We start from the raw sequence: 25,708 nt of genomic DNA on the forward strand, positions 1-25,708 counted from the left end.
CAGGATAGAATTTTAAAATCCTTAAGAATATCTGGTGATTACTACAAAAATGGAACCTACTTTAATACGTTAGGTCTTACAAAGGGCTACAGCCTACCTTTCCCACTCTTACCTCAACCACCACTTTCTACATTCTGGTACCAAGTCTTTTGACTCCATCATGCTCTGGTGCACAGACTGTAAAGTAAAATTTAATACTGGTTTCAGTAAGTTCCACTTTACCATCTGACTCATACAGCAGAAAAACGGTAGAAGAGGGTGACTTTAATGTAAAAAGGAGGGGAAATTATTTTCCTGTCAATTGTTACTATAAAGCTCACACAGACCAACCTTAATCTCATGTTTAGGTACCTCTTAATTCTCTGCTCTCAAACGGTAGAATGGGAAATATTATTCTGGTCTACAAGAGAAGACATGAAATAGTATTTTTCCCCAAAAATGACTGTTCCTATTAGTTTAGTATTCATAGCTAAAATAAATTAATCTGTCACGATAGCACAAACAGAAAGAAGAAAGATTGCTAAGGTATAACAAGATGCTAAAATCACCCAGAGGTTCATAATACAGCTGAGAGTCTCTCTTTGTATCCTTCCAACCTCTAATTTATCTTCATAACCCTGTAGTAAGTAGCAGAGAAGGTAACCAATGAATACTTTTGCATCAAGATACAGTTTAAAAGATACAGAGTAGAGAAGAAAGGGGTTATATGCTAGATCAAATTTTTAATACTTTGTAATATAAAATCTGTAGTACACCAGAGCATTTTACTATAAACTATCTTCACAGTCATTTCACATGGGTATGAATTTTTCCATAATCTTACATAACCACACTAACTAATCCAGTGGAGTAAATATTGCTGGAATTCACAAATAACTGATAGATTAGTTTAGATTGAGAAATGAATTTTTAACTCAATCTGGTTTACACCAACAACTCTCCTCTACAACACTTCTTCCTCAGGCCACCACTGAATTCTTAATAGACTTGGTCTCTTTTCAGTCTTTTCACTCCTGGCTTCTTCTAGCATTTGCCGCTGCGATCAATCCTTGAAAACCATGATCCTTGCCTTACCTTCTCTGAAACAGATTCTACTTTGTCCTGGTTCTTTTACAATCTCTAAGTGTCTTCACTGGCAAACATGAAACAAAAGTAGCCCCTGAGATCTATCATCAGTCCTCTTACCTTGACTCCATGCACTTTCCCTAGCTTTTAACTGTTACCTATATGCTGACACATCTCAAATCTCAATGTCCACCTTGACTTATTTCCTGAGGTCCAGGTACTTATTTCCAATAATCTACTGAACTTCTCCATTTTCATGTTTCTTACACAATTCAACCTCCAAATATCCAAAATAGAAAATAAAAAACTTGGTCCTTTCTCCATCTGTATTTCTGTTAAAGCCATCACCATTGCATAAGCTAGGAACTATGAAGCCATTCTTATCTCTTCTCTTTCCCTACACACCTCAATTGTTCACTTTTCTTCTAAATCTTACATCTGAGCCCTCCCTTCATCAACTCTGCCATTGCTGTTAGTTAAGTCTGAGAACACATTTCCTCTAATCTAGAAAAGTAGGTACTAGAGGTACTAGGGGGTATGTTGGAATATGAGGGAAAAAGACGTATTTCTAGTTAATTTTCATCTAACAATTAGAAATTAAGATTTACTAATATTCATGAACATGGATTGACACTGGTGCCCTCACTTAGTCCATGTCAGATGGTCAAGTGTAACATATAGTACACCAGGAATGTTAAGAGAATAATGGGACCTCTATAACACATAAGAGTTGACAGTGGAACTGTCACTCATTCATTCATTTTAGCATGTTACACCTTATTGCAGTTCAAGTGTGTGACATTAATTGGTACATTAATCCGAAAATTTCAAATTATTAAATATATTCTTAATTTATTTCAAAATATTGTTTCTCACACCTTTCATTTTTCTAGTTATGCAATATTTTAGAATAGTAGTACATGTATCTATAAATTAAAAATTTTTAAATGTGGGTGCATATATCTTTTTTTCTCATAGGAAGATTAACCCTGAGCTAACTACTGCCAATCCTCCTCCTTTTGCTGAGGAAGACTGGCCCTGAGCTAACATCCATGCCCATCTTCCTCTACTTTATACGTGGGACACCTACCATAGCATGGCTTTTGACAAGTGGTGCGATATCCACACCCGGGATCTGGACCGGCGAACCCAGGGCCACCGAGAAGCAGAACGTGCGAACTTAACTGCTGCACCACTGTGCCAGCCCCTAGGTGCATATATATATATTTATCTATTTATTGTAGAGTGCATGGTCAAATATACTTTAACTAATGGGAATGTGTGATCAAAAGTGTGAAGACCAGTGATTTAGACTATTGCGCTAGCCTTCTAAATGATTTCCAGGACTCTGGTCTTTCTCTTCTCTAATTCATTCTCCACACTGCCATTGGTTACACTTTTACTTTTTTTTTTTTTTTTTTTTGCTGAGGAAGATTCACCCTGAGCTAACATCTGTGCCAATCTTCCTCTATTTTGTATGTGGGTTGCCGCCATAGCATGGCTTGAGGAGCGGTGTGTAGGTCCGTGCCTGGGATCCGAACCCACAAACCCTGGGCTGCCAAAGTAGAGCATGCCGAACTTAACCACTAGGCCACGGGGCCAGCCCCTACACTTTTAAATATAGATGTTCCTCACTACTCAAAAGCCTCCAAGGGCTCTCTACTGTTTCTGAATTCACAAGCCTTAGCATGGGTTTAAGACCCTTTATAACTTACCCTTGGCTAACTTTTCAGACTCTAGCTACTCTATTTATACTACCCTACTTCTGTTACAGAAACATGTTATACCTTTGCTCATGCCCTCTCTATACGGATTATTCTTTCCCCTTGTCCATTGGGCAACTATTCAGCTCAGATGCCATGTCATGTACCCCATATCTTCCTCCCCACCAAAAGCAGGAATCATTACTCTTTCATCACAGCACATAATGCACTTCTCACAGAACTTGTCACTCCATACAGACTATGAAATCCTTAGCAGGGATTCTTACTTATCTTGTTATCTCCAAAACCTAGCACAGTGCCTGACACAAAACAGAGACACAATACATTAAATAGTTAATGAAAACAGAGGAAGATCTGAAAATGATCTTTAAGTTTTAAAAGTTATTGCAGGATTTAGAATTATAATTCCAGTGAGGGTCCATATATCTTTGAAGTAGTACCAATAGCATTGTACCTCGGTACAACCACATGGCAAATTCAGATAACTGGTTTAAATTGATCCAACTTAGTGTAAGAAAAACACTAGAGCAGACTAAAAGTAAACAAATCAAGGCACATCCATACAATGAAATACTATACAGATGTTATTATAATTTAAATCTACACAAATGGACAGATGCTAGGAACAAATCATACCTACTACTCCCTGATGTTTAGCTATACATTATTTATAAAAGTATCTTTGAATTTCAAATATATTGTAGGAATATTAGCCAAAAGACTGATTTCTACTGACTAACTTATTTAGATGCTACTTTAAAAGAATTCTGAGATTTGAAATAATCACCATCTGCTGGATTGCCTATCTTCCAAGTGATTAACTAATGAGGAAAATAAAACTTGCTTATTAACTGACATATTTTGTATGGTACAGTTTCCCCAAGATAGCTAAACACTCAAAACTACGCCATTTGATTTCCAGTGGCAGTGTTTTCTGGAGTATGTCCTCTAAATCATTTTAACCAGAAGTATACCCCTCTATAGCTATGACACCAAAAGAAATAATTAAATGGACTTCACCAAAATTAAAAATGTTTGTGCTTCAAAGGACACCATTAAGAAGTGAAAAGGGGGGGTTGGCCCAGTGGCGCAGTGGTTAAGTTTGTGCACTCCACTTTGGTGGCCCAGGATTTGCAGGCCTGGATTCCGGGTACAGATCTACACAGCAGTCATTAAGCCATGCTGTGATGGCGTCCCACATACAAAACAGAGGAAAACTGGCACAGACGTTAGCTCAAGCAAAAAGAGGAAGACTGGCAACAGACGTTAGCTCAGGGCCAATCTTCCGCACCAAAAAAAAGTGAAAAGGTAACAGGCAGAAAATTTTTGCAAATCATTACATCTGATAAGTCCTCTGATAAGGGAATTTTAACTAGAAGGTATAAAGAACTCCTACAACTCAATAATGAAAAAACAAATGACCTAATTTAAAAATGGGCAAAGGACCTGAATAGATATTTCTCCAAAAATATACAAATGGCCAATAAGTACATGAAAAGATGCTCAACATCATCAGCCATCAGGGAAATGCAAATTAAACTGCGATACTACTTAACACACTAGGATGGCTATAATAACAGACAGATAACAAATGTTGCTGAGGATGTGGAGAAATAGGAATCACCATACAGTGCTAGTAGGAATGTGAAATGATGCAGCCACCTTGGAAAAGAGTCTGGGCAGTTTCTCAAAAGGTTGAACAGAGTTACCATATGGTTCCATTCTTAGGTATACACCCAAGAGAAATGAAAACACATGTTCACATAAAAGCCTGTTTAACGATGTTCATAGTGGCATTTTTCACAAGAGCCAAAAAGTACACACAACAACTCACATGTCCACCAACTGATGAAGTGATAAACAAAACATTCATACAATGGAATATTATTCAGCAATAAAAAGCAATGAAGTACTGACACATGTTACAATGTGGATGAATCTTGAAAACATCATGTCAAGTGAAAAAGGTCAGTCACTCAAAAGGCCCCATATTGTATAATTCAATTTATATGAAACATCCAGAAAAGGCAAATCTACAGAGACAGAAAGTAGATTAGTGGTTGGCAGGGGCTTCAGGGAGAGAGGCACTGGGGAATGACTGCTACTGAGAATGGGATTTTTTCTTGGGAGGACAAAATTCTCTAAAATTAGATTGTGGTGATGGCTGAACACCATCTCTGTGAACGTACTGAATTGTGTACTTTAAATGAGTAAATTGTATAGTATGTGAATTTTATATCAATAAAGCTGTTATTTAAAAAAAAAGTATGTCCCTCTCTTGGCGGACTACCCAATTATAACACTATGCCAACAATATTGCTAATAGCAGAAAGGGATTTCCCTCAAACACTCTGATCTGAGATCTCCATTTAAAAACTAAAAGGGTATTAATACAAATTTATTTTTTCCTTCTAAAATTCAATCATCAGAATTACATTACATCCACATACAATATGCAAATATTGGTACTATGTTATTAATCGTAACAAAATAGTAATGGTAATCACAGTAGTAAATGATTATAAGATAATGTTTAATTTATAAAAGAAAATTGAACCAAAAAAAAATTTCTACCATACTCTACTACCAATTATTTCAACATTTTTTTTTTTTTTTTAAAGATTTTTTATTTTTTCCTTTTTCTCCCCAAAGCCCCCCCGGTACATAGATGTGTATTCTTCGTTGTGGGTTCCTCTAGTTGTGGCATGTGGGACGCTGCCTCAGCATGGTCTGATGAGCAGTGCCATGTCCGCGCCCAGAATTCGAACTAATGAAACACTGGGCCGCCTGCAGCGAAGCGCGCGAACTTAACCACTCGGCCACGGGGCCAGCCCCTACTTCAACATTTTTTCAAATCTTTATTCGTTTCAAATAGATCATGCAGTTATAGTAATGCTGTATATACAATTTTTTCCCACCTATTTCAGTATTTAATGATTTTGAATAAGTACATAACAGTCTACTCAAGATTTCTCCCCACATACAAAACCAGAAACATTGGAAATCTGCTTAACAAACATGCTCTTTTACCAAATGATCATTTTCAATCAAAATCATTAAACAGGAAAAAACGACACACACATACACCTGAAAGGAGTGATGAAAGGACAAAACAAAACAAAACAGAGAGTCTAAAGTAGAGAAGTTGATTCACAAAATGATTCAAAAGCATTTCCTGGATATTTTGTCCAAGAAAACTCCTCTGACTAAGTGGAAACCTGTTTGGCATCATTTTACTACTATGATTAAGGCCATAGTGCCAAATATTTGAAGATGTGGCATATGGACAAGAGAAACCTCATATGTGTTGATTTAAATACTGCTGCATTTTGGCCCATAACTCTTTACCTAATATTGAAAAGGAATTATAAAGTTCTATCTACTTTCTTCTAATTTTTAGAATTCCAGTTGTTGAAGTGTAGGAATTGAAGCCCACTAACAATTTTTAACTGACTAGTTATGTAGTAATATTGCAAAAAGTGAAGACTAAAGCTAGCTTCTGAGGAAAATAAAGGGACTAAGTTTTGCAGATGTTGACGTAAAAACAAGTCAATATTATCTAGTTCTCTTTCCTGTCCCCCGCCACATTCATCCCATTTTACTTTTATAAGCACTTCCTTCACTCTACTGAGTACTTATTATGTGCCAATAATTGAGCTAAGATCAGGGCTACAAAGATGATAAAGAATATTCCTTTTCATGAAGAGGTTATACTGAGAGAAGAGGGGAGCAACAAATAATCACAATACACTAAAAATACTACAAGAAAAGTGTACACCAAGTACTACACAGTCATGGAAAAATGAACTACCCTCTGACTATGGAGCTCAAAAGGTTTGTCTTGAAAAATAATAGAAGTCTGCCAGATAGACAAGGGCAGAGAGGGCATTCCAGGTAAGAGTTGCAGAATATGGAAAAGGATATAGGTTAGAGCCAAACTAAGAAGGGTACACTATACCAAATTTCGGATGTTATTCTGTAGGCAATAGGGAGCTGAATAAATTTTAAAGTAGGGGAGTGATATAATCAGAATTTTTTATTTAAAACCCTAACTATGTCAGAAGTGTGAATAATTAACCAGACTGGAGAGAGAGAAGTTAAGGGAGACCAATTAGAAGATCATTACAATAGTCTAGATGATAAGTAAGGGTCTGAAACCAAGGTGGTAGCAATATAGACGGAGAGGGGCCAGATTAGGAAACAATTTCTGAAATAGAAGCAAAAGGACTGGACGACCAATAGGAGGAAGAGGAAATGGAAGGTCTAGTCGGGGATTTTGGGGAGAGAAAAAGAATATAGTCACATGAGCAGAGTGCGGGGATGGAGATTGACAGCATGAATTGTTTTGACCTGTCTGAAGCACTGGAAGGAGGTAGAGGCTATACCAAGATTAGGACTCATCTATCCATAGATGGTAGCTTAAGGTAGTACCTGACCAGAACCTCCCCGTTAAGCCTGGCTTAGGCTCACTACACCTGGTTCTTCTCACTTGTTGTACTTTGTTACTGTTGTCTCATCTTTAAAAACACTGTTCTCTTTACTACAGCTATCCACAATTCTACCACTTGTTTTAGATTAACTCAAGTCCTTTTTTCTTGCTTTACAAATATTTATTAATAACTATCAAGTTAGGATTCTGGAGTTCTGGTCTTACCTTTGCTATCAGAAATGTGTGTTCTTGAATAAGCCTCTTAACCTTTCTGCATTTCAGCTATTAAATAAAAAAAAGGATCAGATTACCTGATCTCTTTGATTCTTTCCACTTGTAACACTCTGCAACTCCCTTCCTGACCTCAGAAAGAACTCTGCATTACATGTTAATCAGAACATTCATAGGATGGGTTGTTTTTTTTACACATTATCATAAAGTCTCTTAATACCCATTTGCTTCACATTTCTTGTCTCCTAACCTCTACTAAATTACAAATTTCTTGACAGCAAGAACCATCTATGTCTTAAATGAAGCCTCTGAATAATACTTACTGAATAAGAAAAGGCTGGGGTATTTGACAGTACAAACCAAAATGCTAAGTTGAATATCACTGTTGTCTAAATGTCTTGTCCATCTTATTTTTTAAAACCTCCTTCAAGGAGTATATCACACCATAAACTCCTTTTATATTCCCTGTTTTACCTAAACGACAGCCATATCTATATATATCTATATATATCTATCTATATATATATATCCCGTATTTGGGGGAGCTGGGAGAAGAAGCTTACTGAAAGCAGACTGATAAATCTATAAACATCATATGTATTTGTTCCTAGATAAGAGTAAGGAACAGTTAGGAGTTGAAGATCAAGAGAACAGAAAGCATGAAATGATGACAACCACCATCTCTACCTACCACTGCTACCACCACTATCATCTTAAAGGGAATATTACAAAAGGTAAGTAAGGTGGGTGTGGGGTGGGGAGAAAAAAGAAAGCACAGATATAATACCTAACAGCAAGGGAAAAGATGCTCAGGCTGATTTCGAGAGCATATAAAAATGATTTGGACCTTTTCTATTATCACAGAGAAAAGAAAGCTCATGTTATAATGGAAAAATTTCAAGACTGTTTATAGATTTTTTTTCCGACTATCACACCTCTGAAGTATAATTAATTTCAAAACAAATTACCATGTGTTCTTGGTCAAACTGTTAGGCATTATCATTGTTACTCAGATATACAAGATAAACATAATTACTAAAGCAAAGGCAAATACCAACAGCAAAAGATTTCTGTGACTTCATCATTCTTACCTGTTCACTCTCCTAGGACACTTGTCTGGTTTAATATCTACCTCATAGAGGTAGACATCAATCTTTGGGATTTCGACTTGAAAACAGTTAGCCAGCAATTTAATGGGTTTGCCCATGGTGCCATAGCCAGGTCTTCTGGGCACCATGAGTAGGGGCTGGGCCCCAACGGGTCCTGCCAGGGAGGGGAAAAAAAAGAGTAACACTGTTACAAGCTGCATTTGATAATCTTGTCAACCAGAGTATGTTAGAACTTTAAGTATAGCTGATAATGGTTGAAGCCTAGTGCTGAAAGATGACATCATTTCTAGCAATTCAATGTCTTTCATCCCAACTTACTCTCCTCATTAAAACATAGAGAAAAAAATCTGCGTACTTCTGGAAAATTGTTTTGGAAGGAGAAGAAAGAAAAACAATTACATAAACCCAGGTGAGCACGAGCAAGCACAAATCAGACATAATGAGTGTGACAGCAACAGCAAAGTAAACTTAAAAAGGAGATAATGAGGATAAGAGCAAATAAACAAAATAAAAAACAATATACAATAAAAAGGATAACAAAGCACAAAACCAAATATTTGAAAAGATAATTAAAATCGATAAACCCCAGGCAATACCGATTTTTAAAACAGGAGTAAAAACGTTTAAATAACCAGTATTAGTGAAAAAATGATATCACTACAGATACTGAGGACATTACAAACATTGTATCAATAAATTTGAAAGTTTGATGAAAGACATTTCTACAGAAATACAGCTTACTGACACACAAAAAAATATAAAATTTGTAAAGTCCTCTATTGGTATAAATGTAAATGGTGCAGCCACTTTGGAAAACAGAATGGTGGTCCCTCAAAACAGTAAAAATAGAATTACCATAAGATCCAGCAATTCTACTTCTGGGTATATACCCCCAAAGAATTGAAAGCAGGGTGTTGAAGAGAGATTTGTACACCTATGCTCATAGCAGCATTATTTACAACAGCCAATAGGTGGAAGCAACCTAAGCATCCATTGATAGATGAACGGATAAACAAAATGTGTATATACATACAATGGAATATTAAAAAGGAAGGAAATTCTGACACATGCTACAACATAGATGAACCTTGTGGATGTTATGCTAAGAGAAACTGGCTAGTCACAAGAAGATATTGTATGATTCCACTTATTAATACCTAGAGTAGTCAAATTTATACAGACAAAGTAGAAGGGTAGCTGCCAGAGGCTAGGGGAAGGGGAAAATGGGGAATTTTTCCTTAATGGGTATAGTTTCAGTCTTGCAAGATCAAGAGTTTTGGAGATTGGTCGCATAGCAATGTGAATGTACTTTACTACTACTGAACAGTACACTTAAAAATTACTAAGATGGTTAACGTTAGGCGTATTTTATCATAGTTTAAAAAAAAAAACCCTAGGTAAAAAAAACCCCTAAGTGATGTCTATCTAGCATTGTTTTAAGCTTGTAAACTTAAAATGTTGTAGCCTTGTTAAAGTTCAAACAATGAATTCAGTTAATAAATTAATTTAACTATTATCTGAATGAACTTACATTCAAAATATCTGAAAAGTCCTGTAACTACTTGGAAAAATTAAATCCACAGTTAAAAATATTTCCACACACACTAAATGACTCCAGATCCTGATGGCTTCTCTAGAGAATTATACCAAAGATTTAAGGAAAAAAATACCAACCTTACACAAATTCTTCCAGAGAATAGGAAAAAAGCAAAAATACCCAAAATTCAACTTATGATGCCAGAAAAGCTCTGGTCCCAAAATCTGCCAAGAATATTATGAAAAAGGAAAATCATAGGACAAAATCATTCATGAACATACAGGCAAAAATCCTAAACAAAATGTTAACAAATTATATCCAGCAATATATTAAAAGGATAATGCATTATGACCAAGATGAGGTTATATCAGGAATTAAAAGTTGGGTCAACAAAAACTTTCTTTTTAAACTGTGGATGAAAGTACACTAAAGTGCCGCCTGCATCAATCATTTTTAAATTTTGTTGCTAGATATTTTTAAAATCTCTTCTGAGGGCATAATTTTTCCTGCTATCCTAGACTGAGATAGGTAATACTGAGGAATTCTAGACTAGATCATAGTTCTGGTGCTGCCATTTATCTAACCATTTGACTTTTGTCAAATATTAATAGCCCTGAAATTCTATTTCCTGATGTATAAAATGGGAATAATACCTGATCTGCCTCTTTCTTACAAATCTTGTTAGGATCAAATCAGAAAATGTACAACAGCTAACATTTATCAAACTCTTATCATGTCTTGGGCAATGTGCTAATAAATGCTTTACAAGCATTATCTCGTATTCTTCATACAAACCTTATATTGATTTTATAGATGAGGAAAACCGAAATGATTTGACTAAAACATCAAAGCTAATAATAAGCAGCAGAACTGAGATTAGAACCTGCCCTGCTGGGCTCTCTATTTTGTTCCATTGATATATTTGTCTATCCTTTTGCCAAAAACACACTGTCTTAATTATTATAGTTTTATAGTAAGTTGTAGACAGTGTCAGTCCTGACTTTATTTTTCCTTCATATCGTGTAGCTATTCTCGGTATTTTGCCTTTCCATATAAACTTTAGGATCAGTTTGTCAATATCCACAAAATAACTTGCTGAAATTTTGATTGGGATTGTGCTAAACAAATATATAAATCAAGTTGGGAAGAAATGACATCTTGCCAATATTGTCTCCCTATAGATGTACATGAAATAGCTCTACATTTATTTAGATTTTCTTTGATTTCTTTCATCAGAGTTTTGTAGTTTTCCTCATATAGCTCTTCTTGTACATATTTTGTTAGATTCATACCTAAACTGGTGGGGGGTTTTTGGGTGCTAATGTAAATAGTATTGTGTTTTTAATTTCAAGTTCTAATTGTTCACTGTTGGTCTATAATTCAAGACTTACTATAAGGCTACAATAATGAAGACAGTGGTATTGGCCAAAGAATAAACAAATAGATCCACAGAACAGAACAGACAGCCCCAAAACTGACCCACACAAATACAGTCAACTGACACTTGACAAAGGAGCAAAGGCAATTCAACAGAAAAAGGACAGTCTTTTCAAAACAAGTGGACTATCCACATGCAAAAAAAAAAAAGAATCTAGACACACTTTACAGCTTTTCCAAAAATTAACTCACAATGGCTCATAGACCTAAATGTCAAATGCAAAACTATAAAACTCCGAGAAGATAATGTGGGGGACTGGAATTGGCCACCCCAAGATATGTCTCTTGGCACGAGGATCATTTTGGGCTGGTTACTTTTAAAAACTGTAGACAGGAAAGAAACTCTGAAAAGTAGAATTTACTTACCCTTTGTTAAGAGACATTTAGATTTGTAAGGGGAATCTCCATCTGTAAAAGTGTCTCCCTCTCTACACCAGGAAGAAGGGGGTATGACCTTATCTCTAGAAACTCTTATCAATGTGGAAGGCAAGGACTTAAATCTGCATAATAACCTGACTATTGTTTATTGTGTTTTTCTGGTAATCTCCCATAACTGACTTCCCCACCCCCAACATCCTCCTTTGTCTTTAGCTGAAGATGATATTTAAGGTGGTGGCTTTAGCCACTCTGGCGAGTTGCTCAGTTTGCCTGAGTCTCTCCCATGTATACATGATATAAAGCTTTGTTTAGGCCTGGTGGCGCAGTGGTTAAGTGTGCACGTTCCATTTTGGTGGCCCAGGGTTCACTGGTTCGGATCCTGGGTGCAGACATGGCACTGCTTGGCAAGCCATACTGTGGTAGGCATCCCACGTATAAAGTAGAGGAAGATGGGCATGGATGTTAGCTCAGGGCCAGTCTTCCTCAGCAAAAAGAGGAGGATTGACAGCAGTTAGCTCAGGGCTAATCTTCCTCAAAAAAATAAAAATAAATAAAAAGTAAAGCTTTGTTTAATTTTCTCCTGCTATTCTCACGTGAATTTAATTTGTTCTCCAGCCAGAAGGACCCAGAGCGGGTAGAGGAAATGTCTTCCTCCCCTACAATAACATAGCTGAAAATTTAGAGACCTTGAGTTTGGTGGTGACGTCACAGGTAAGACACCAAAAGCACAATCCATGAAATAAAAAATTGATGTTTTCATTAAAATTAAAAACTCTAATCTGCAAAAGAGAATGAAAATACAAGCCACAGACTGAGAGAAAATATTTGCAAAGCATATATCTGATAAAGGACGAGTATCCAAAATACAAAAGGACCTCTTAAAACTTAAAAAAAAAATGGACAAATGATCTGAACAGATATCTTACCAAAGAAGATATACAGATGGTAAATAAGCATATGAAAAGATGCTCAACATCATACGTCGTCGGTGAATTGCAAATTAAAACAACGAGATACCTCTACACACCTATCAGAATGGCTAAAATCCAAAACAATGACAATAAATGCTGACAAGGAAATGAAGCAATAGGAACTCTCATTCATTGCCAGTGGGACTGCAAAGTGATACAGCCACTTAGGAAGACAGTTTAGCAGTTTCTTTACAAAACTAAACATACTTTTACCATACAATCCAGAAATCACGCTCCTGGGTATTTACCCAAATAAACTGAAAACAGGTATACACAAAAACCTGCATACGAATGTTTAAAGTAGCTTCATTCATAACCGCTAAAACTTGGAAGCAAACAAGACGACCCTTATGTAGGCAAATGGATAAATAAATTGTGGTACATCCAGACAACAGAATATTATTCATCTCTAAAAAGAAATGAACTATCAAGCATGAAAAAACATGGAGGAACCTTAAATGCATACTGCTAAGTGAAAACAAGCCAATCTGAAAAGGCTACATACAGCATGATTTCAACTATCTGACATTTTGGAAAGGGCAAAACTGAAGAGAGAGTAAAGAGATCAGTGGTTTCCAGTGGTCCAGGGGATGAAAAGGAGGGGGAGATGAATGGGTGGAGCACAGGGGGTATGATACTGTGATGGTGGATACACGTCACCACACATTTTTCAAAACCCACAGAATGTACAAATCAAAGAGTTAACCCTGATGTAAAGCATGGACTTCAGTTTATAATAACGTTATCAGTATTGGCTCATTAATTGTAATAAAACTTACCACACTAATGCAATAATAGGGGAAACTGGGGGGAAGAGGAGTAAGGAGGTATATGGGAACTCTCTGTACTTTCCACTCAATTTTTCTATAAACTCAAAACTACAAAAAAAAAACTGTCAATTTTTTAAAATGCATTTGTACTTTGACCTAGTAATTCTATTTCTAAGGATTTATCTACACATATTCTTCCACATGCGTAAAATGACATTTGTACAAGGGTATTCTTGTCTGTAGCACCGTTTGGAGTAATAAAAGAAAATGGAACGGTTCCTGGCATACAGTAAACAATAAATATATACTAAATGAATAAATCAATGCCCAGTGGGGAATTAATGTTACAACCATACAATGGGATAATATGTAAGTATTAAAATAAAAAAGAATAAAGAAACTCTTTAGTATTAATAGATAGGTCATATAAAAAAACAGTACAGGATAGGGTATACAATGTGTTCACTTGCAGGAAGAAACAGAATATATATTCATATTATACATACATACATTATTTGAATATCTATCTAGTAGGACACCAATATAGTGGAAGCAATGATTGCCTTCAGAGAGGGGAACTAGATGGCTGGGGGGCCTAAGAAAGAAAGAAAGATTGATTTTTCTCCCTGTATAGTCTACTGTGATACAATATGTGTTTTTGTAATACAAATAAGCTTATATGCAATTGTAACAGGGAAATTATGTCAGTTTAACACAGAGGGTTACTTTGGTTCACATGTGATTTTCTTCAGCCTATTAATGCTTTCCCTCACCAAGTAACAGCAGCTGAATACAAAGTATACTAACACAAGTGAATGCAACAATCTGCAGAGGAATACAGTATTGTCCATGATACCCATTCACCTCTATGGTCTTCCCCTTTGGCTCAGTCTGGCCACATGCTCTGACTTAAAATATCTTTTGTGTGATTTCCTCTGAACTTTGTGCTGTTTGCCTTTATCTCAGTAGTCAGGCAGTCTCAAATCTTCCTTAGATCCCACTTTATCAGGCCACCATCATCTTTTCAAAAGATTTTAATGTAAAGTCCTATGCTTGTAGTAGTACTTACTCATTAGGACTTTTTTTTTTCCCTTTTAGAAATATATTTTTTTAACAGCTTTCTTGAGGTATTATTCACACCACACAATTCACCTATTTAAAGTATACAATTCAATGGCTTTTAGTATCTTCACAGAACTGTGCAACCACCATCATAATAAATTTTAGAACATCTTCATCACTCCCAGACAATTGCTACCACTAATCTACTTTCTGTCTCTACAGATTTGCCTATTTTGGACATTTCATACAAATGGAATCATATGATATGCAGTCCTTTATAACTAACTTCTTTCACTTAGCATAATGTTTTTAAGGTTCATCCATGTTGTGGCATGTATCATTACTTCATTTCTTTTTATTCCCCAACAATATTCCATTGTTTGAATGTACAGTTGTCCCTCAATACTTGCAGAGAATTGGTTCCAGGACCCCCCCCCCCCCCCCCCCGGATACCAAAATCCATGGATGCTCAAGTCCCTGATATAAAATGGTGTAGTATTTGCAGGTAACCTATGCACATCTTCCCATATAGTTTGAATCATCTCTAGATTACTTACAATACCTAATACAATGTAAATGCTATGTAAATTGTTGTTAGATTGTATTGTTTAGGGAATAGTGACAAGAAAAAAGAAGTCTGTACATCTTCAGTACAGATGCAACCATCACAGGCCTTCCGATATACAGCTGGTTGAATCCACATTTTGTTTATCCATTCACCATTTGATGGACATTTAGGTTGTTTCTACTTTTTGGCTATTATAAATAATGCTACTACGAACACTCACATCATGCCCTTATATGGACACAAGTTTTCTTTTCTCTTGAGTAGATTCCTAGGAATGGAATTGCTGGGTCCTATTTAGCCTTTTGAGGAACTGCCAGACTGTTTTCCAATCATTACGAATTTAACATGTCTGTTTAACTGTGCTGTTATTTTTATTAAATTTTTCACTGTTTTTATTATACTCTAATTACAAAGTTGCATAGGTTTTTACTGGCTGGCTTATCAGGATTACACATATCATATTACAGCAGAAACACCTGTGAATCCCTTTATATCTTTACGAATTTTGAATCATATGCTGCTATAACCTGTTTTTAAAAAATCAAGATAAAGTTTACCTTGTTAATGGAACAAGGTATCCAATTAATGGAACATACAAGTTTTATTCAGCCCATTCTACCACCCCTTTCCAAGTTAGATTCTTGGAAAGAGATCATAATCAGTAGTTGAATACCTCACGTAGTGATGAAAGACAGCTATAAATCTCTACCATTCCTTCCATGAAAAGGTGGAGTTTTTCCTTTCCCCTTGAATCTGGGCTGACTTTGGGTTTCAAGAGAATGCAGAGGTAGTTATGTTCTGTACCTTCTGAGACTGAGCTTTAAGAAATCTGCAGTTTCTGCCTTTGCCTTTTGGAATGCTACTTAGCCTCCATGCTGTGAGGAAGCCCAACCTACCACATGGAAAGGCCCAAGTGGAGAATAGCCCAGACTTCCCAGACGTTTTCTTCCCCACTCCCTTCCACTACCAGCTGATCTTCCAGCCACCAAATCTCGAGAAATGATAAACTGTTGTTTTTTTAATCCACCAATACGGTAACAGATAACCAAACATTCATCATTTTAGAAAACTACAGAGAAAATATCTCTTTATAGGACAAACAAGTGGATAATAAATTAACGTATTTAAGTTTATATGGTTTCTTTGCTCACCACCCATGCTTTCCAACTCTGAAAGTCTCTCTTCTTGATATTTCAAATTCATCTTTCATTATCCTAATGCATGTCTTTAAGTAGTGTTCTACCAAAAGGCACCTAGGGGATATATTTTCCAAGTCTTTACACATTTACGAATGTCTGTTACCTTCATACACAACCTGGTTTGACACTGAACCCATACATTCAACAGTTTTATCTTCAAATTTCCATAGACATTGTCTTCTAGCATTTGGTCTATGTGGATTACTTTTTCTGTATGCATTCTTTATATATTTAAGACTTGAGAATACATGAACATGTCCTTGTGTGGTTCTCTTTTTGATAGGTTTGCTTGGAACATAATACATGTCCAATTTTCAGTTGAGATCAATATTTCAGGGAGGTTTCTTCTGTTATTTAATTATTTTTTTCTTTTTCAAAGACCTCTAAAATTTGCCCTCAGTAGGTTGTATACATGGATTTTATATCCAGCCAAGTTACTACTAGAGGTCTTTAAATATACTTTTTAAGAAATATTTGTTTTATAACGTGCATCTGTTAGCTTCAATATCTGAAGTCTGTCATTTTGTTTCTATTGTCTGTTGTCTTTCTTGCACATGGTATCACGTTAGCATATATATCTGGTTATCAGACTGTGTGGTCAGTGTACTTAAAAAATAATTTGAGACCAAATTATTTTGTATAATATATTTCTCAAGGAAAGATCTATATTTGTTTCTGTCAGGTGCCCGGGAGCACTAACAGTCCAGTGCAACTTAGAATAAATTCAATATTTTAGGCTTTCTGTGAGGGTTATCCACTTCAAGATTATTCTCACCTTTGAGTATAGCATTTTAGGGTCCCAGTTAATGGCAGGGGAGGTCTCCTGTACACTCTCCATTATGTGCTTTGATTTCTGTTCCCCTCACCTTCAGGTATCAAAATTTAAAGTGTCCACGATCAGCAAACACCTTCAGGGAAAAAGTGGCTTCTATGTTCTTTATGTCTTTCCATTTCCATTTCCCTTCCATTTTGGCCTGATAATTACAGGCATACCCCATAGAACCTAATTTTTCCCTGTAAAATAACTCTTGATTTTCATATAGCAAACTATCTCCAAAACTCAATACAGCACTTTTTGCAAGGAAGATTGTCCCTGTGCTAACATCTGTGCCAATCTTCCTCTATTTTCTATGTGGGACACTGCCACTGCATGGCTTGACAAGCTGTGTGCAGGTCCACACCTGGGATCCAAACCCAAGAACCCGAGGCCACCGAGGCAGAGCACACAAACTTAACCACTATGCCACCAGGTCAGCCCCTGCATATATATATATATATATTTTTTTAAAAAAAGCAAGACGACATGTGGAGAAAAGTTTTAAGTTACACTCTGATGCAACTGGTAGAATATCAGCAATCACATATACAAGTTTTTAAAAGCCTGCTGAGTGTCAACAAAGGGGATGTGCTGCTGGTGTTAAAGAAAAGGTAATGAAACCTCATGGTAACCACAAAACAAAAACCTATAGTAGATACAGAAAAGATAAAGAGAAAGGAATCGGGGTCGGCCCCGTGGCTGAGTGGTTAAGTTCACGCACTCCACTGCAGGCGGCCCAGTGTTTCGTTGGTTCGAATCCTGGGCGCGGACATGGCACTGCTCATCAAGCCATGCTGAGGCAGCATCCCACATGCCACAACTAGGAGGACACACAATGAAGAATATACAACTATGTAACTGGGGGGCTTTGGGGAGAAAAAAGAAAAAAAATAAAATCTTCAAAAAAAAAAAGAGAAAGGAATCTAAGCACATCACTAAAGAAAATCATCAAATCACAAAGGAAAAAAGCAGGAGAAGAAAAAAGGAACAGAGGAACTACAAAAGAGCCAGAAAACAGTTAACCAAATGGCGGTAAGTACATACATATCAATGATTATTTTAAATATAAATGGACTAATTTCTCCAATCAAAAGACACAGAGTAGCTGAATGGATTAAAAAAACAAGACCCATCTATATGCTGCCTGCAAGAGATTCATTTCAGATGTAAGGACACACACAGACTGAAAGTGAAGAGGTGGAAAAAGATATTCCATACAAATGAAAACCAAAAGAAAGCTGGGGTAGCTATACTTATATCAGACAAAATCAACTTTAAAACAAAGACTGTAATAAGAGACAAAGAAGGGGAGTACATAATGATAAAGAGGTCAATCCAACAAGAGGATATAACATTTGTAAATATTTATGCACTCAACATAGGAGCACCTAGATATATAAAGCAAATATTAACAGATCTAAAGGGAGAACAGCAATACAATATACAATACAATAATAAGTAGTGACTTTAATACCCCATTTTCATCAATGGATAGATCACCCAGACAGAAAATAAGTAAGGAAACCTCGGCCTTAAAAGACACGTTAGACCAGATGGACTTAACAGGTAAACAGAACATTCCATCCAAAAGCAAGAGAATACACATTCTTCTCAAGTACACATGGAACATTCTCCAGAATAAATCATATGTTAGGTCACAAAACAGGTCTTAATAAACTTAAGACATATCAAGCACAGAAATAGAACAAATAATCCTAAAACTGGTACAGAACCCCAAAACACCCAGAATAGCCAAAGCAATCTTGAGAAAGAACAACAAAGCTGGAGGCATCACACTCTTTGATTTTAAACTATGTTACAAAGCTCCTCTATTTCTGTGAAGAATGCCATTGGAATTTTGGTAGGGACTGAGTTGAATCTGTAGATCACTTTTGGTAATATGGACATTTTAACAGTATTAACTTTTCCAATCCATGAGCACAGAATATCTTTCCATTTATTTGTGTCTTCTTCAATTTCTTTCATCAATGCTGTATAGTTTTCAATGTATAGATCTTTCACCTCCTTGGCTAAATTTACTCCTAAGTATTTCATTGTTTTTGATTCTATTGTAAATGAGATTGTTTTCTTTTTACTTTATTTTTTAAAGATTGGCACCTGACCTAACAACTGTTGCCAATCTTTTCTTTTCTGCTTAGTCCCCCAAAATCTCCCCAATACACAGTTGCATATTTTTTAGTTGTGGGTCCTTCTAGTTGTGGCATGTGGGACACTGCCTCAGCATGGCCAGGTGACCAGTGCCATGTCCCTGCCCAGGATCCAAACCAGCGAAACCCTGGGCCACCAAAGCAGAGTGCACAAATTTAACCACTCAGCCACGGGGCTGGCCCTAGGGACTGTTTTCTTAATTTCTCTTTCTGATAGTTCATTGTTAGTGAACAGAAATGCAACAGATTTTTGTATACTGATTTTGTATCTTGCAACTTTGTTCAATTTGTTTATCAGTTCTAACAGTTTTTTTTGGTGGAGTCTTTACTGTTTTCTATATATGATATCATGTTATCTGCAAATAGTGACAGTTTTACTTCTTCCTTTCTGATTTGGATGCGTTTTAATTCTTTTTCTTGCCTAATGGCTCTGGCTAGGACATCCAGTACTATGTTAAATAGCGGCAAGAGGGGGCAACCTTGTCATGTTCCTGATCTTAGAGGAAAATCTTTCAACTTTTCACCGTTGAGTATGATGTTAGCTGTGGGCTTGTCACATACAACCTTTATTATGTTGAGGCCAGTTCAGTTATTTTATTTCAAAAATGAGATAAAACCACCTATACATTCTAGCTGTGCCTGACACATAAGTCATAAAAAAAATAACTGTTCAACAAATATTGATAAGCACCTGTAACATGTCATAAAATACACTAAGTGCATTTCCCTGCATCAAGCACCTACTGTTTTATTGGGGGAAGGGAGAGAGAGAAACTGGCACACAGAATTTTTCCTTCAGATAAATTTCAGAAGTAGACCTGCCAGGTCAAAGGGCACAGAAAGAGAAACATGTTTCTGACTTTGGATATTTACTGACAATCTGGCATGCGAACACATTACTATCGCCAGATTTCTCTCTCCTACCCTCTCTAGCATTAGGCATTACAATTTTAAAAAACCTCTTATGTGTTAACAAATAACTTTCTGCTGTTTTATTTACATGTGACTACCATCAAGATTAGCTTAAAAACATTTTATTGTTCTATATCCCCCATTCTCTTACAAAACTCATTGTCCCCATAGACAAATTTTTTAAAAATCAGAAGCATAAGAGGTCATTTATCTACGCTATTTATTGAACAATTCTGTTCGTTTTATAGATATATAGATTAATTAATAAGTCACAGTTACTTTGCTTAAGTAGTTCAGAATATACTGGGCAATATCCCATCTTAATATTTAAGGAAAGCAACATCAACAACAACAGTAGCTAACATGTATTGAGCATTAAATATCTGACATACATTAGATGATTTCTTACAACCTAACTTTTGAGGCAGGTACTATATTATGCTGAGGAAACTGAAGCACAGGGAGATCAAAAACACGTTCACTGCTAGAAAGTGGCAAAGCCTGGATTTGCAAATAGGTGGTCTGATTTCAGAGCCTGCATTTTTAACCAGTACATTATACACAAACTAACAATTGCTGAATGTCTATCAGTCATTAAGTCATTCATTCACTGACTTCTTAATTTGTTCATCAAATATTTATTGACTGTCTCTAAGTGCCAAGCATTGGTGAGGCTCAGGTGAACAATAATTTACTAGTAATAATAAAGACCTGGTCCTCAAGAAGCTTTTATGGGGTGGAGGGGGCAGATTATGTTGTATTTCCCTTTTGCCAATCGGTTCATAGTAACTACTATAAAGAAAAATAAAATAAGTTAAGGCAATAGAAACTGTGTGTGTCGGGGAGAGAAGAAACAGAGTAGGCAGTTAACCATTTTAGATAGACTGGTTAAAGAAAGCCTCTTTGAAAGGGTGACAAGTAGGCAGAAAACAGTAACAAGTGAGAGAACAAGTCATGTAGATATCTGGAAGAGCATTCCAAGCAGAGTAAAAATCAAGTATAAAGGAAAAAGCAGAAGCTTGCTTGATGTTTGATGTATAGCAAGGAGACCACCATGCCTGGAGCAGGATAAGCAACAGAGAGAATGGTAAGAGATGAGGTCAGAGATATGGGAGATCAGATCATACAGGATTTGTAAGCCATGATGAGGCCTTTGGACTTTATTCTGAGATATGAGAAACCAAAACAGGCTTCTGAGTCAAGAAGCATTCTGATCTGAAGTTTTTTAAAAGGATCACTCTGGCTGCCATATTAAAAATTATATGTAAGGGTACAAACGGTACAAGCCGGAGATCAGTTAGTAGGCTGGCTGACTGTGCAGGCAAAGGATAATGTTGACTAGGGCTAGGGTGGTAGCAACTGCGGCAATGATATTGATGTGGAAAATATTTAGAAGGTAAACCTGATGGGAACTGCTAATGGATAAGGTGTGGGGTATGGAAGAAAAGAGCTCCCAAGGTTTTTTGGTCTAGGCAACTGAAAGAATGGAAGTATCACTTAATCAGACAGGAAAAATTCAGTGATAGAAGCAAGTTTAGATAGGAAATCAGGATTTTTAGGACATGTTAAGCTCGAGGTGTCTATACAAGTAGGTGTCTAGTAGGCAATTAGATGAGTGTGGAGTTTAAGGGAGAGGTCCACGTTGGAGATGTAAATATGAGTGTTCTCGGCATATTAGTGCTATTTACAACCACTAGACTAGAGGAGATCACCCAGACTGTGGTAGGATATAGAAAAATACTAAGCCCTAGGACATTCTCAATGTTTAGAGATTTGGGAGATAAAGAGGGAACAGCAAAGGAAGTGTAAAAGTGATAACCAATAAAGTTGAAGGAGAACCTGGAGAGAGTGGTACCCAGGAAGCCAAGTGGAAAAAAGAGTGTTTCAAGAAGGAAGCAACTTGATCAAATGCAGTTGAAAACTCAAATAAAATGACGATTTGGGAATTGACTACTGGGTTTAGCAAACTCTTTGCTGACCTTGGTAAGAGCAATTTCAGTGAAGTTGTGGGGACAAAAAGCTAACTGGAGTAAGTTCAAAAAGAATGCCCTGGATCTGATCAAGCCTTTAGATTCTAGCAGTTTACAGGAAATTCAGAGGAACATGTTAAATTACACCATGAAGATGGAACCAGCAAAATCCAGACTGTGACAAACAATCCATAAATCGAAGGGGGAGGAAAAAAGGACAGAAAACTTGAAGATTAAGACACTTAAAAAGACATACCAATCAATCACAATGTGTGGAACTTATTTGGGTCCTGACTCAAAAATCAAAAAATATATAAATAAAAGGCAAACTGTTAAAAAAAAAAAGTATAATATCTGAGACAAGTAGAAATTTGAACACTGGGTATTTGATACAAAGAAGTATTACTATTATTTTGCTGTGATAATAGTACTGCAGTTTATTTAAATAGTCCAAATCTTTTATAAATACATAGTAGATATTTATGAATGAAACAGTATTATGTCTATACTATGCTTCAAAAATACAGGAGCGGGGAAAGTAGAAGGGACACAATTGGACATAGGTTGACAATTGTTGGGTTTGGGTGATGGGTACGGGGAGTTTATCACACAATTCTTTCTATTTGTATACAAATATATCCTCAATTCTCCATAATAAAATGTCTTAAAAAATAGGAAGTAGCATTTCCTTTGCATACTTAATGTCTTTTTACCATCCCATAGTACAGATAAGGAAATTAAGGTTAAGAAAGATTAACTTCACTGCCCAAAGTCACAGTTAATTTTTTTTAATGGACTTTATTTTTTAGAGCAGTTTTAGGTTCATGGTAAAATTGAGCAGAAGGTAGAGATTGCTCATATGCCTCCTGCCCATCATCATACACACATCCTCCCCCACTATCAACCTCCCTGTACCAGAGTGGTATATTTGTCACAACTGAGGTACCTACAATGACATCATTATCAAGTCACAGTTAATTTGAGAGCCAGGATTTGTCTCCAAAACCCATGCTTTTTACACTGTATCGCACTGCCAACTTTTTTCTCCATCATCATTATTTTGCCTGGTGCTTTTTATACAGACTGGCAAAAATCAAAATTCTGTTTCATGAATAAGCAATAGAACAGAACTCTACCATTAGTAACTATAAAATAATCATCATCGAGTTTAAGTATCCAAAAAATATTTTAACATAATCGAAGAAAGCATTCAGTCAATATAATAAATTATACTTCCAGTGAAGCATATTTTAGTTATTTAACAAATACATATATTACCCATTAGAGTTGAAAATGTAATTACACAGAAATACAAAGGACAACCTGGAATTTCTCTGCATCTCAAATTTTTCTTTTGGTAGCTATAGTAAGTACTGGCTAATATCAACAAACCACATTATACTTCAAAGATAAAACCACACATTTTCAAAGCATATGTGTGTGTATACTGTTCACTGACTTAATACTCTAACACTTACTAGCTGCAAGTCTAAAACTAAATAACAGCCTACAGCAAATGTTAACCTATGAAAAATAAAGAGTAAACAAATCAAAATCAACTACAGCATCTACAGCCTATTACCATATTGAGGATTTTCACTGGGAACTTTCTTCAATAGTCATGGCATACCTCTTGTTTCAACAATTCTACTTATAGGAATTTATCTTAAAGCAATCACTGGACCAGCATATAAAGACATATGTACGAGGATACTTACCAAAGTTTTATTCATAACTTTAAAAAAAAATGGAAAAAATCTAAACCACTATCAATGAGACTGATTAATATATAAAATTAAATGCTATGTGCTCAGTAAAAATTATTATATTGCTATATAGCTCTAAGTATTAATATAAAAAAGTCCATGATACATTGAGTAGAAAAAACAAGTTAAAAACAATTAACATGAGGGATAGACAGACAGACAGATGATGGATGTTCTGGGAAGAAATACAAGAAAAAATTAACAATGGAGGATGGGATCATATTATCTCCACTTTGTATTTTAGACTTTCCTATATTGTTTGCTTTTTAAAAATAATAAACATGCATTTTTTTTTTGATTTTACTTCCCAAATGTTCTCTTTGCCTTTTTATTTTTGTAGTTATAAAAGCCTCTCAGATTCCTCTGATCCACAAATTGTTTTTCATTTAACATTTATTTAATATTCTATGTCCCCAGCACTAACTGCATTTTCTTTTTTTTTTAATAAACATGCATTTTTATAATCAGAAAGACTTCTATTTTTGTTTTGAAAAAATAAATATATTGTGTTGACCTCTAAATTTAACATAATAAAATGCCTCTGTTTACTAGTTAAGCCTACAAGGCTAACTAGTAAATATCAGCATGAAATTGTAATAACCTCTTACCTACTAATTCTATCTATTCATTCAATGAACCTGCACAAACATGCTGCACTTATTATTATATTACATTTACTATATGCACTACAGCTAAATAATCATTTATATAGAACATTCAGCTTATTGAGGGTTAAATTTCTCAGATGGCAGTATGGGGAACAATTTTTTAAAAGTCATTTTCCCCTTTGAAAACAAGATGGGACATTACCCAAGTAGTCCCAGCACTATGGAAATGCTCTGAGAATTATTTTGTAATTAAAGTTTGGGTAGCTTTTGAAAAACTTTGAGCACCCAAACAAAAATAGTAGAAAATTTTTGAGTAATGCCATTTTTATGTCAAATATACAGATAGAGATCAAGTTCTAATTTAGAAGCCAGAAGTTGCTAAAAACAACAACAAAAAGACTTCATTACTAAGGTGTAAGCCCATTTTTGCAATCTATTCTTTAATCTTTTTTAAAGAAATTTTGAACCTTTTATAAAATTCAGAGATACACTAATGAACTTCTCTTGTTAGAAGATTTAGAAATCAGTTAAAATATCAAGTATTGGTAATTACTCAAGAATAGTATTATATAAGCCCACAACTGAGAAAATTTTGCAAGAAAACATCTTCCACAAATGAAAAATATCCCATATCTATATTCTACAGATATCTTCTGATTCCCCAAGAATTTGACAATTTAGAAACAATGCAGAAAACTGGCTGAAGTGAAACAAAGAATTCTTCCAGGTTATTTCATTAAACTGAGCTCTGAGACTAATGCATATGATTTTTTTATTGTAACCAAACCACAAAAAGCCCACATTTAAGATATAAGAGAAAGCATCAGTTTGTGTGATAAGGTTTGCTAAATCTCAATAGGTTTTTTTTTTTTTTTAAGCACTGGCTAGCCAAAGAGTCATTAATATTAACACAGACAATGGCAGAAAACTACAAAAACTCCAAACACAGAAAGGCTGTTCATGTATCCTAACAGCATAATCATTATG

General features: G+C 35.6%; 1 protein-coding gene across 2 annotated transcripts in view; it reads right to left on the reverse strand.

Annotated features, from left to right (window-relative positions):
- LOC124239335 (protein argonaute-3) overlaps positions 1-25,708 on the reverse strand; it is a 105,233-nt gene that overhangs the window by 74,560 nt on the left and 4,965 nt on the right. Inside the window, exons 1-2 of one of the 2 annotated variants that reach the window (XM_046661058.1) lie at positions 8,541-8,661; positions 113-177 (exon numbers count right to left, since the gene is read on the reverse strand). In XM_046661058.1, the coding sequence (XP_046517014.1) occupies positions 113-162 (50 nt within the window). In that variant the 5' untranslated portion in view covers positions 163-177; positions 8,541-8,661. Of the gene's footprint in view, positions 1-112; positions 178-8,540; positions 8,713-25,708 lie in introns of those variants that run through there. The other variant, XM_046661057.1, reaches the window with a different exon arrangement.

This window comes from Equus quagga, chromosome 5 (genome assembly GCF_021613505.1).
Source record: "Equus quagga isolate Etosha38 chromosome 5, UCLA_HA_Equagga_1.0, whole genome shotgun sequence".
NCBI lineage: Eukaryota > Metazoa > Chordata > Mammalia > Perissodactyla > Equidae > Equus > Equus quagga.